A 14,004-nucleotide genomic window follows, 5' to 3' on the forward strand; every position below is an offset into this window, starting at 1 on the left:
TATTATTATTAAATACATGTACTTTTACTTTATTATTTTACTTTAAATAATGCTTCCAAGAGAAAAAAGTACACCTTACATTTTAATTTAAATCTCCAAAGTCCTTGTTACAGATCTGAGTAGGAGTTTTTCTTTTTTTGACAATCAGTTGAGTTCATGTGCATTTAATGTTCTATATTTAAAACAACATGCAACATCCAATTCCTTTATATTTACTAAACTACTGTATATATATATACAGTCTTTTATAAGTATGCTAACATGAACATGTATGATAATAACAGCAAAATAGAAAAATTCCAATAAATAAATAAATAAATAAATAAATAAATAAACAAACAAACAAACAAACAAACAAACAAACATTTTTCTTTGAGAAGTATTTGCCTTATAACACACTGCGACTATTTTTTAAATGTAAAATCTTGTTATAAAACTGTAGTAAAACCATGTCTCAAGCATCAGCCAATGCATTCATAGCCATTTGGTGTAAAAACTTTCTGTAACAGAGCTTTCAGAGGCATTAAACTCTTCAGACACCTGGTTCCTATCACCACCGCTGTGGATGATTCCTACTCAGTAAGTCTCTCTAGAATGCACCATTTCACATCAAGGCACTCGAAATTACATTGTTTGCATCTTTTTTATTTATGTAGATTTTTTTTAAATCATTGGAATTCCTCTTCAGAGATAAATATACAGAACCCAGATTCAAGGCTATTGGTTAATGGCAAAATCATCTGATTACTAAACTAGTAAATGACTAAACTGCATCACCATCTTCTCCAAAAGGTAATAGCAAACTCAATATATTTAACCCTGTTAAGAGTGTTGCTGCAACCTTGTACATTTGCGCTGAGCCTATTCAACCACTGGAGGGCACTCTACACCTAATTTTCTCAGAACTTGAGCCCAGGGAGATGAAATGTGGAAGGGTGCTTTATGCAATATGTGTGAGAATGATAGTTAGTTTCTCCACAATCTCTGCCCCTTTGCCAACTATAATCTTTCCCCATATCGTAGTGGCTGTGGTCGATCAAACCAAGAGAACCAAATGTACAAATATTATCAATCAAGTAGTTTTTATCCTACTGGTTTTTGTATGACTTGAATACACACAATATATAAATGTTTCATGTGCGTTAGTACTGCTGACCTATAGCACCTGACCATCGGACTGATCGAAAGGATTACTACAAAAATCCACATATTGTGAATGAAACATGAAAATGAAATTGCATTCAAATTGAACTGGCAAATAAGTTTGCAATCACAAAAATGTTTAAATGTATCATTTTAAAAAATTATACAATTTATATTTCAGTGGTGTTACCAAATAAGCAATGATTGATAATTAATCGAAGTTAATAGTAAAATAAAACAATACGCTGTTTCGTACTTAAAAAAACCTTGTTGCAATTTTTTTCTTTTTTGCCAATTTTGGATTGCAATTTGTATTTATTTATTTATTTTTATAACAACATAAAATAACAATTATGTATGACCATTAGTGCCAATGTACGCATCACACTACAACACTACCATATTAACCCCTCAAAATCCCAGCCTTTTTGCATACTAAGGCTCACTATTCAGTAACAGTGCAGGGACTCCAATGCAAATAGGTTGAGTTATTCTTAGGTTTTAGATGTTAGTAATAAAACTTTGGCCCTGCCCTTTTAAGGAGTTAACAAAGAATTGCAAAAAAATAGTTGCCATTTGGGATCCTATAAGCTGCAAACAAAATCGTATAGATATTAGATTACCATGAGCCAACGGCATAGCCATAGGTAGGTCTGGACATGTCTACCAAGATTGATCACAGGCCTACTCAATCAAACAGAGAAAGAATATTTATTAATCCAAACTTTCTTAAGATAACAAAACATTGGAGTCATCATAAGTAAGGCATAAATGAACGATAAACATTTTTAAGGCTTGCTGTGGCAGTAAGCTTTAGCCTAGGATGATTAGGTTTGGATTTTTAATTTTGCTGTGTTGTTTTTTCCTTTGCTGGGTCTGATTTTATCTTAGATATGCCATCGTCATAGGCCAAACATTTCTCTGGTGATCAGACGCATGCTTTATAGTGAAGGGCACTGCAGTGTTGGATGTTTATGTGAATCCAGTTTTCTGACTGATTGCTTTTGTTGTATTAGGCCTGACAGCAACCACAGAACTGAGCGATGACAGTTTTTGAAAGAAATAACAAGAAAAAGAGAAGTTCATGAGGTCAGAGCTGCACTGCATGGTTTGACCATGAATATAAAAATATAGAAAAAACCCTTAGAGGCTTTCTAACAGTATATCAGTGCTACAGTAACGGTAATGCAAACGGCTTTTTTTATAGATTGATCACAGACATCTGAAACTTGTAAAAAGTCATGGACAGAGATTCCACCATTTTTTTTTTCATTTCTCACAGCTCATATTCGTAGTCAGTATCTAGAATGTCCAGAAGGCCTAGAGTGACATCTGTTTCTCACAAAATTAGTCTCACATTTTGTAAACGAAACCATGATGGGTTGATTCCACTGTCACTTCTTAATCAAGCTATTCATTGTGCAAGGCCTTTAGTTCAGCTCCTGAAGGCCTAACCAATGGGAAACCTTGGTTGTGTCTACCTAGATATTACAGATTATGTACAGTACAAAAATCCCAATTTTCCACTGGGCATTTCAGTCATATTGTTTTCAATCAAAAGTTAACAATAACAGTAATACTACCGTATTCGCATACTTTAAATATGGCAAACATGGATAAACCATGCAGGGACAAACCATGGTGCATCATGAAGGGGGTGTTTCACACTGTAAAGTCAGACTATACTGGTGTGCATGTAAATGGCACTATATATTAAACAGTCTTCTACACTTCATGTAAACTTGACTTATTCCAGTTGCTGAGTGGCTAAAAATTATGGATGGCTAAATGGAGATTGCTAGACTACTATCTCTGTGATCTTGGGTCTGAAGTGTTTGTCATGGTTTCAGTTCCCCCCACAAAAAAAAAGCGCTGAAATAATCTGTCTAATCTAATGTGAAGGATGTTCAGTGTCATACTTAAAGTACATTACAAAACCATTATATGTCCAACATGCATATGGTAGATGATAAAAATACAGCTATATCAGAACTTGTTAGGTCATCACTCCCCCTAAACCCCACCCCCACCAAACATCCACTGAAGAGGCAATGACTTAGCCAGTGTTGCCATGTGTCCTGCAGACCACTGTGCTACAAAAAGAGCAAACAGGAAATGTTGCAACGACTCTGTGTGCGGCTCTGTGAAAGTCACAGACGTGCTAACGATACATTTAAGAGACAGTTGACATCAGTCCAAGTTGATTCTCTCTCAGCTCCTGTGAGCTGCACGGACATTAGAGTGGGATTAGACTCCAGTGAAGAGCTGCTGAGAGAGCTGTGTACTCAGTGTGGTATACAGGGCTAGTGTAGTGCTGGGTGTGGAGCTGTCAGTGTGCTGTGAACTCAGTGTTGTTTTACTAGTGAGGATGTTGCTGACTTTTTATCTTCTCTTCATTGGGCTTCGTGTTTCTGAAGGTGAGCGTCCAATCTTTTCATTTGTAACTCATGACATAAAAATGTAAACTTACATGTAGAGTATATATATATATCACCTTTTTAGCCACACATTTTTAGCCATTTATGGTCATACTAACCTTTTTGCATGATGTAAAATAAATTATATGCCCAAAAGTATCCAGACCGAACTTCTGATTAGTGAACTGCTTTCTGGCTGATTGCCATTGTTTTGTATCACCATGGGGTGGAAGGGTTGGAATAGGTAGGATGACGACTGCATGGTTGTCACAAATGGGTGACAGCCTGATTGCAGGACATTAGCATGTTTGGACATCATATCTACCAAGTTGGCCTACACACTTTTTCACATCATTGTAAGCCCTTTTAATAATGCCAGAGAGAAACCACAGAACGGAGGGATGAATTCTTGAATAAACATGAAAAATAGAAGTTCATGTGGTCAGAGTTGCATGACATGGCTTTTCCATAAATATCAAAAATAGGAATGTGTTAATGCTAAGGCTTACTAATGGTATATTAGTGCTAGAGTAATGGTGGTGCACATGACTTTTTTTCTAGATTCAACACAGACATTTGAAGCTTGTAGAAGACTTTTCATATTTTTATTTAACTAGCAACATTTATGCCACCAATGTTTTCCAATTTTCACAGCTTGCATTTGTAGTCAGTGGTGTATCTAGTACTTCCAGAAGGCCTAGAGCAACATTTTTTTCACAAAATTAGTCCTACATATTGTAAATAAAAAAAATGATGGGTTGATGTTCCACTGTCACTTCTTTAATAAGCTGACAATTGTGCAAGGCCTTTAGTTTAGCTCCTAAAGGCCTGGCCAATGGGAAAGCTTGGTTGTGCCTACCTAGATATCATAGATTATACACAATACAAAAATTCTGATTGGACAGTTTTCCATTAGGCATTTCAATCATTTTGTTTTCAATCAAAAGTTAACACTGAATTAAGACTATTACTATAGTCTTTGCAAAGTGTAAAGATGGCAAACATGGATAAACTGTGCAGGGAAAAACCTTGGTGAAACATGAAGTGGGTGTTTCACATTGTAGAGATTACATTGCTAGACTACCATCCCTGTGATCTGTGGTTTTTGTCATGGTTTCAGTTCTCATAGTTAAAAAAAAGTGAGAAATAAGTTTGGCTAATCTGATGTGAAGGACGTTCGGCACGGTCATACTGGAAGTGCATTACAAAACCATCATATGTTCAACATGCAAATGGTAGATGGTAAAAATAAGGCTATATCAGAAACTGGTAGATGGTAAAAATAAGGCTATATCAGAAACTGCTAGGCCATCAACTAAAATTGTGATTAACTGCAGAATAGTTTGGATGTCATTCCAGGAGCTTACATCTACTCTTCTTTAGGTTTAGTATACATAAAATTAGCCAGAATAGAGACATTGATAATTTGCTTTGAAGAATGTTCTAAGCTTTTGCCTGAGTTTATTGTTTTTAAAGTGCAGTCATATCAGTGGGTTCAGTGTGTTTAGCTCTACCTTACTCATAAATGTTTCACTCATTTCAAGGTTGCACTCTGGAAAACACTGAAAAAGTACTGAAATTAACAGCATTTAGAGGAGAGTCAGTACTGCTGCCCTGCTACTGCACTGACCTACACACCAAACCTAAGATATTCAGCTGGACCAAACAAAACTCAGAAACAAGCAAATTGGAGGAGATATCCAATAATAGTGGTCAGTACAGAAACAGAGTTCAGCTGTTTGATGGTCACTCTCCAGGAAATCTCTCTCTACTCATATCACACCTGACTGAAGAGGATGGAGGAAGTTACTGGTGTGAAGCTGAAAATAATAAATATGTATACATCAAACTCACCATTGAAGGTAAAATTTTAACATACATTAGTGTGAATGGGGAAAAACATGACTGAAAAGACCTACATTGGTTATTAGTAATTGTTATTAGAAAGTAGTTAGTTCTGGCTTTGATCACATTATAAAAACAAAAACAGTTAAATATATATTTATAGATATATGCAAAAGTTTGGGCACCACTGTTCAAATTACATATTTTTTTAATGAAAAGAAGTTAACATCAACACTGCATGAAACAAACTTAAATATGACATTTTGTTCATTTTAATCCACAGTAAATATTTAGGAGCTGAATTTAACATATTTAAAAAAAAATGTGCATAAGTTTTGGGACCCTTTCTGTGCTTTATTGGTAAAAACTAATGAAAATGTGTAGTTTTTTGAAGAGACTTTCTATTCTTAATTTTGTTTTTTTTAAGAAGCTTCGTTTCTATGAAGAATGCTTATAGTTGAGAATTATAATAGATCATCTTCCATGCACCAAATGATTAAGATCTAATTTTAAGTAATATTCAGGCATGGGAACATTTCAAAAACCTTTGTTTCTTGAAGTAGTTCAATGTTGATTTTAATGTTTTGAATCATTGTCCTGTCATTATGCCCAATCTTTTTGTATATTATTATTTTGATTTGGGGCATCTTCTTCCAGAATTTATTGATTTTTAGTAGAATCTTTCTTCCATTTTCACAACATTTCATGCTCTGCTAGCTTCCAAACAACCCCAAAGCATAACAGATCCACTTTTGTGCTGAGATCACAGTTACGGTTACCTTCTGACGACGCTTCCATGTAGATAATGTTTGTGTAACAATACTGCACTATGTGTCAGCTCAAGGTTTGGAAGGTCCCCGGAATTGTCTACACCTGACTTTGATTAAGGCCTAATGAGTCACATAAGCTCTGAAATGTTTAACAAACACCAGTGGATCAACTGAAAGGGTACCCAAGATGTATTTATTTTTTCTTCAGTATATTAATTCCAGAAAAATAAATGGTAAACAACAAATTGGCTTAAATCAACAAAACATTTTGATCAGGGCTGACCAAACTTTCACATATAACCATATCTCTTGTTTCCATTGAGACAATTTACAATTATCAAGTTTTTTTTTTTTTCTTATTGGTCAGTGCCAATCCTATGTTATTGCCTGACTCTACACTCTCAAAAATAAAGGGACTAAACTGTCACTGGGGTGGTACCCTCAAAGGCACATCTCAGTATGTTTAGTCAGGGAACATAAATGTACCATAATCCATTGAAATTATATTTCCTCAGTTGTATTGACTCCACACACCCACGTCTCGTCTCCAGGCTTTTATTTTATTGTTCTGTTTTACAACATTAGGTTACAGTACTTTTTACCTGGAAAAACTTATTTAAGGTTCACAATTGGACCTTAAAACCGCTGTTGCACCTTTGAGGGAACATTCATATTGTTTGTACCTTGATGAACAAAAAACGTACCTGAACAGAACCTTTATTTCTAACAGTTTATGTTTTAGTGTAACAATAACAGAGTTGCTGTCTTGTCCTATCAAATCCTTTTCTCCCTACAGGGGGCTCAACAAAATCTACTGTAACGGTCAACACCTCAACCAGTCCAACCACAGCATTCTTTCAAAGGCCAGGCACTTTGGTTCCAGTTGAAAGTAAGATGAAACAACCTTTATGTGGAAAGCTATTATTGTCTTCTTCAAATGGTTCCTAATTCATCCCCATTTCTGAATATTCAGTTAATTGCATATTTCGACTCACATACCAATTAATGTATAAATGTGTCCCCACATTTTTTGGTTTGTCACACAAAGGTACTGCCCCTTCTCAAACTACTGTCCCCAGCATGCATTTCTTCATCTTTATTCCAATTCTTTTGCTCCTGCTGGGACTCGGAGGAATCATCTACTGCAGACACAGAGGTACACAGACCATACACAGTCTTTTGAGATGTGTGCGGAATCTATATCTCACTCTGTATGGTTTCATTCTGCAGGACGGAGACGAGGACAGATGGAGAGTCGAGAAAAAAGAGGGACGAGGAGAGAGCAGGAAACACAGGCGAGTTCACATAGGGTGAATAATGGTAAAGTAGAACATGGGGTAAGGTGGGACACTCTTAACCTATATACATTTATGTTTCAGTGATCAAAATCACTGATTTCATCCTGTGGAAATAAGATGTTAAATTGTTGGGGTTCTATGTTTACACCACTTCTGAAGGATTGGCATCAGAGCCAGTTTAAGGGAAGCCTAGTAGCTTCCTGTTTCTCCCATTATATACATCAAACACATGATCACAAAATGCAAGAGGGTGTCAAGCGAGTCCTCAATGAATGAGGAGAATGAAGCTAAGCAGCTAAAAAACAAAACAGTGAACATGTTTCTAGAGATTTGGGAAATTAGGACATTTCATGAAATCAAAAGATGTTTTTCTACAGTAAACAAATTTTGGGTTGATTTAAATCTTTGGCCTTGCCACAAAGCAGAGTCAGGAGACCAGTGTTTGCAGGAATGAATAATTTTATTCAAAGAGCACTCTGTCCATCTCTGCCACCAATGCCCAGTCTCAACAGAAGGGTAGACACACAGCTCTTATACCTTAACATTGACCCCACCCCCCCCAGCAGTCACATCAACTAAATGGCCTAAAAGAACTCATACAAACAAAAAAGTGCCCTGACTCGACTGAACACAAAGAAAGTGCACAAACAAAACTTGAAAGGCTTTTTTTTAAATACTCACTCAAAGAAACAACTGCGAGAGAACCCAGAGTTACTGAGATAAGACAGAAAGAAAATACTATTTACCAGCTCATCAGAGAGATGTGCACATAGCAGCATAGAGCCAAGACTAAAGAGCTAGGTGTGGGAGAATTCTCCTTAAGTAGAGCATCCACAGCTGCACCTAATCAGCCCTAATCAGCCTGAACTGATTCTTTGTCTCCCCCTAGCTGCTGGAGGAAGCCTAGCCCGAGGCCAAGATATTACCCATACATTGAGTTATTTTTAAGTATACTTAAGGCAGCATGTTTGGCTGGCTTTACACTGTGATCTTTACTGCAGCTTACATGAAACTAAATTGCACTTGAGTTGCATAATGTAAAACATCCTGCAACTCACCTGAAATTCAGCCGCAACAGTTGCAAACATCTCAAGTTCATGAAACAGGTTTTATGAAGCAGCCAATCAAAACACTGATACTGCATCACCTGATCATTTCAAACAACTGATTTCACTGGGCCAGTGAAAAAGCAAATAAAACATAAGAAGGTTATTGTATGCTTGAAAAAAAGATCCTCCTGATCTCTTTTTGTATGGTTGCTAGTGTAGGGTGTATCCAGCTAATTTGATAAGTAATGTAGTCAGATGTTTTGCATGCAAGTTGCACGGTCAAGTTGCACAAAAATAAAATTGCATGCAACTCACAGCATGCAACTTCTTGCATGAAAAGGTCACCGTGCAAGGCCAGCCTTGGGCGGTAGTTCATTGTAATGTAATTCGTTTGTAGTTTAAATATACTGCAACTTTAAATAATTGTGTATACTAACATTTGTGTTCTCTCTGCAGGATCAGGTGACGTACTCTACAGTAGTCCACAGTAACAGAACCAGCTCACCCACAGTGATCGACACTGGAAATGAGACGGAATATGTCACCATCAGACTGAATTAATAACACTCTCTCAAATGGCTTCAGTGTCTGTTATTTTTTATGGTGTCATTATTAAATTTTGTCACAAATTCAAATAGATTCAAATAGATCTGAAAGTAATTTGTTAATCTTTAATTTATTATAAAATAATAGAAAAAAGCAGACATATATAAACATATGCAAACTTTATTAAGAAATAATGAGTAAATTTCTGGTTAGTACATGATTTGTTAATTATGTAGTAGAAGCTCATTCGTTCATTGTGAAGTAAGAGCGTACATGTCTTTTATAAAGTAATGTGAATATATTAATTAATGATAAATAACTCGTTGTTCTGACCCACTTTCATCCATTTGTCATTTATTTTCTTTCCTCATTCCTCCCATAGAGTCGCATTCATTTTCGTCACCACACAAACTCTATTACTTCTTTGCCCTCCAGCTATCAAACTGCATGTGCTCATTCAGGGTGTCTCTAATCCGTAGCCATACTGACCCACACTCCTCTATGTGTAAGTTGTTTCATCCCTCATTCCTCTCATAGACTCCCATTCATTTTCAACAACACATAGCTACTGCTTGGCAACTCCCTACCAACGACTAAATAAACACCCCATACACCATGACAACTGTGTAAAAAGACTGCGTAAAAAAACTGGTAAAAAGAACCTCCGCTGTAAAGTGTGTGCGGCTCAAATATAACCAATTTATTTACTTTTCAAAATGACCAGTTAAGTTTTAGCCCAAAACCTTCTCAAAACCAGTGTTAAAGAGTTTTTCAAGAATTAGGCAGTGTATTCATAACCTTGTGAGAGGGAAGTTTTAGAGACATTAAACACTTTAGATATCTGGTTCCTATCACAATGCTCCCTTGGTAAGTTTCTATAGAATGAACCATTTCACAGCGAACCCCTCTGAATGACCTTGTTTACATTTAAACCTTGCAATTATGCAGAAATTTTGGAAAATGTCTAGAGTTCCCCTTTAAAATAATATGGGGTGTTAACACAGAACCAAGTTCTTCTTTACAGGTGTGGATTTGCTAACTGCCTCTTTACTTGTCATTTAAGCTGTGTAAAAACTACAGCTTTGACGACTTTCGTAATAAGAATATACACATATAAATATGCAAATATAAATAATCAAGATAATAACTGAATACATTGCTATTATAACGACATACAACTTTGCCTGCAACTGATGACTTTGCTGGTGGCAGAAACCAATCTGGCTACTGTAGGTCAGCAATCTGTCTCACATGAAGTCAGATGAAAATGGATGAGCAGATTCTAGAACGAATGAGAAGCAGTGCTGAACTGATTTTGGAACTTTATCTTGACTCACATCTTGCACCTTTGAGACTTGAGACTCAACTAGGACCAGATACCTCATGCCTGAAACTCAACTCAGACTCCCAACTCGAGACTCGAGCCTTGGAACCGAACTTTGTGTTTGACCTCACACCACCGTCCACTCCTGACACTCAGGCTTCCCTAAATTGTTGCATAAACAATGTTATATACTATTATAGCATCAGCAAACTAAAGGCATAGACCACACTGACACTGGATTACCATGTGACCACATCTCATTACTACACAAAGGACAGAGAGGGAACTAGTGAAACTAGTTAGTGAAAGGGGTATCAGTTCTTGGAAAAGCATGAAATCACACGTTACCAGAACTGAGTGACTTGGTTTTTGTTTACACATTCAAAGCTATATATGGAACACTGACTTTATCAGTTGGACTATGCTTAGGTCTGTGATGGGTCATCATTGTGGTTAAGTGAAAGGGTTGCATCCCAATAACAGAGTTTGGCTCATGAGAATGTTTAATGGGTTGTACCTGTAAAAAATGCATTTTTAAAATGATCACACCTGATGATCGACCAGAATGACTGGTACACAGCATAAGCTGAAAATTATACACTGATAGACTTTGCCTTCACGGTATGAGGATGAGTGCTGAGTTTAGTAGCAAATACCATAATAAACACACAATACAGCATTGAGGTCAGTGTTGCATTACAACCTTTACTGTTGCAGCACCTCAGTATTTTAGAGAAGGAGAAATGGAGGGTAAGGAAAAGAGTTAATAACTTTTTGTTAGTCAGCTATTTCTTTTCTTCCTCATGTTCATACTGTCATCTGAAGCAGATACTCAACTTCTCCCCTTAACCCCTTCCCAAAATAAAGTGTGGGTGTTTGCTGCAAAATGATGCAGAACAAAAGAGGAAATAGAAAGTGTTGTCATGTCTCAGATTACACCATGGCGCTATGTGTGGTTTTCTACGTCTGATGAAGGTGTTGACGAAACCATTAAAACATAGAATAGTTCTACTGAAGCTGATTATCTCCCAGCTGCTGTGAGCGGCACAGACATTAGAGTGGGTTAGACTCCAGCGAAGAGCTGCTGAGAGAGCTGTGTACTCAGTGTGGTATACAGGGCTAGTGCAGTGCTGGGTGTGGAGCTGTCAGTGTGCTGTGAACTCAGTGTTGTTTTACTAGTGAGGATGTTGCTGACTTTTTATCTTCTCTTCATTGGGCTTCACGTCTCTGAAGGTGAGTACTTCTTTACTTTTTAAGCTTCTTATGGTCAGTTTTCTGGACAGAGATGAGAGTAATTATGGACTACAGTGTAACAGATGAGATGAGGAAGGATATGTGTGTGAGTGAATTATTTTGGGGAAGCTATTTGAGGTCAGCCTCAGCAAAGAAATCCTAATTCAGGAGACAGGTTGTGACAGAACCCCCCCCTCCCCCACTAAAGCACAGCTCAAGAAGTACAACGGAACAGGGGGCACACACCAAATGAACCTGATGGGGACTGGCCAAGAGGCTTCTATGAGACAGAATCTGTAACTTTACAAAATTTCAAAATTTCAAAAATTACTGAGCCTGGGTCAGGGAGAGGTCCAAGTACAGAGCCTGAGGGTGCTCCATCAGCCACAGAGGCCAGCTGTGCAGGAGACTGGGAGACCAGCACAGGAACATGATGGGGAGCTGGCACTGCAGGAGCAGGAGGGGCAGTTTGTGATGTAGTCTAGAATCTAGATTTTTCCCATTTATACGGAGATATATTTATACAGTATATATATATATATATATATTTATACAGTATATATATATATATATATATATATATATATATATATATATATATATATATATTTTCAACACTGTTGGTAGTGTTGAAACTTTAGTGTTAATGACATTAAACATTCTTCAACACTGAAAGTTTTAACACTGGAATTTGAGATCAGATGATCAGTTGAGATTAGTTTAAATTTAATATTACAAGGCTGTAAGTGAGATCAGCTTTAATTTACTATATTTACAGAAACTGAGACCTCGAGTGTTCTATTGCTTTTATACAACAGTTAAATAAATACAGTAAGAAGTAAATAAATTGGGTCATGAACGCGGCATTTAATATGCTTTAATGTTCCACCAAATTATAGTTCCTTAACAAGCAGCTTGTTGCTACATCAGAGTAACGAACTCCGCTCACTCACTAGTAAGTACAATGCCTGTATAGCCATATTTACTATGCATTATGAACCGTTACCAAACTGTTCATAATACTTTATGTGTGAATTACAGTGTGTTATGAATGTCTTCATAGACATGTCATACATTCTTTTAGTAATCTTATCAACCTAAAAAATAAGGTTCTACAGGCTGCACTCTGTCAAACTATCACAGCATATACAGGAGGGTCAGTACTGCTGCCCTGCTGAGATAATATGGATTATGTGATTCATCGTTAGATGTTTTTTGCAGCTTCTCCACAGTCTCCGCCATTCGTCCCCTTTGCCTTGGTGACTGTGATCTTCCTCCACATTATAGTAGCTGTGGTTTATCACACTAAGAGAAACAAAGGTAGAAACAATCAACGCATTGTGTACAAACTAATATTCCTGTTTTCTTTATTGTGTGAATTCAATCCTACTTTCTCAACAGCTCAGTCAGATCCTGCCAGAGTTCTCTACAGCACTTCTGATGGAGAGGGAGTGGTCAGTCTGGAGTGGTGCAGTCCTGCAACACAGGCATGAACAATTAGAAGCCAAAACATCTCAGCATCCTAAATAACTAATTCATATTTCCACATGTCCTTGAAATTGCCCCCTGATTCTGTCCATATGGATCCCAAACCATAATAACCATCTGTTGAACTTTTCATAATGTTCTGTTTGTCATACATAAAATCATATGCAAAAGTTTGGGCACCTCAGTGAAATTTAAAGCTTTGTTGATTTTGTAACTGAAAATAAGATAACACATCCATAACACATCCTCTACAGACAACACATTTCTGCACAGTTAGTATTTCTTCACTGAATTTACCATATTGTTTTTTTTTCAACAAGTTGTGTGTTGGGGGGTGGGGATGGGGGTCGGGGTATCTAGATGTTTCTGATAAACTGGCTATGGCATGCGTCCATCCCCCAGGACTTGATGATGGCCACGAGAGGCGTCAAGAAGGCAGGACCCGAACTCAAAGCAAGGACAAAGCCTGGAGAGGACGAAGGGCTCCGCCTTCTGTTCCACTACACCTGCACTTTCAACCTAGGTGGCCTAGCTGCAGAGCCACAGTGGTGTTGGGGAGGCAGAGAAACGAGTACTCTGAGGCTAACTGAGGCTGATCTGGCTGGCAGCATGAGTGCCTCTTAAAAAGAGCAGATAGAGAACAGAGAAGAGTGCAAGGGACGAGCAGCAGAGACCGAGTGAAGAGCTGAAGAGCTGAAGATCTCAAGCGAGAAAAGGACTGAAAAGTCTAGCTTTAAAGAGCAAAGAAAAGTGCCCAGCAGAGGTTTTAGTTTTGGAGAAAAGGACTGTAAAATCTAGTTTGAAGCCACTGAATAGTGGCCAGCTTTGGTTGTGGTTTTGAGTGCTTCGTTTGGTTGTTTGAAGTGAAAAGCCTCCAGTGTCATTCCTGAG

At 37.4% G+C, this 14,004-nt stretch overlaps 1 protein-coding gene across 1 annotated transcript; it reads left to right on the top strand.

Moving 5' to 3' along the window:
- The first annotated feature begins 3,285 nt into the window (after positions 1-3,285).
- LOC118816062 lies at positions 3,286-9,083 on the top strand. Its single transcript, XM_036582569.1, has 6 exons — positions 3,286-3,560; positions 5,105-5,422; positions 6,972-7,064; positions 7,224-7,331; positions 7,406-7,470; positions 8,979-9,083. Exons 1-6 carry the CDS (start codon positions 3,512-3,514, stop codon positions 9,081-9,083), a joined length of 738 nt encoding a protein of 245 aa, XP_036438462.1. The 5' UTR covers positions 3,286-3,511.
- Positions 9,084-14,004: the final 4,921 nt, after the last annotated feature.

This window comes from Colossoma macropomum, unplaced genomic scaffold (genome assembly GCF_904425465.1).
Source record: "Colossoma macropomum unplaced genomic scaffold, Colossoma_macropomum, whole genome shotgun sequence".
In the NCBI taxonomy this organism is placed as follows: domain Eukaryota; kingdom Metazoa; phylum Chordata; class Actinopteri; order Characiformes; family Serrasalmidae; genus Colossoma; species Colossoma macropomum.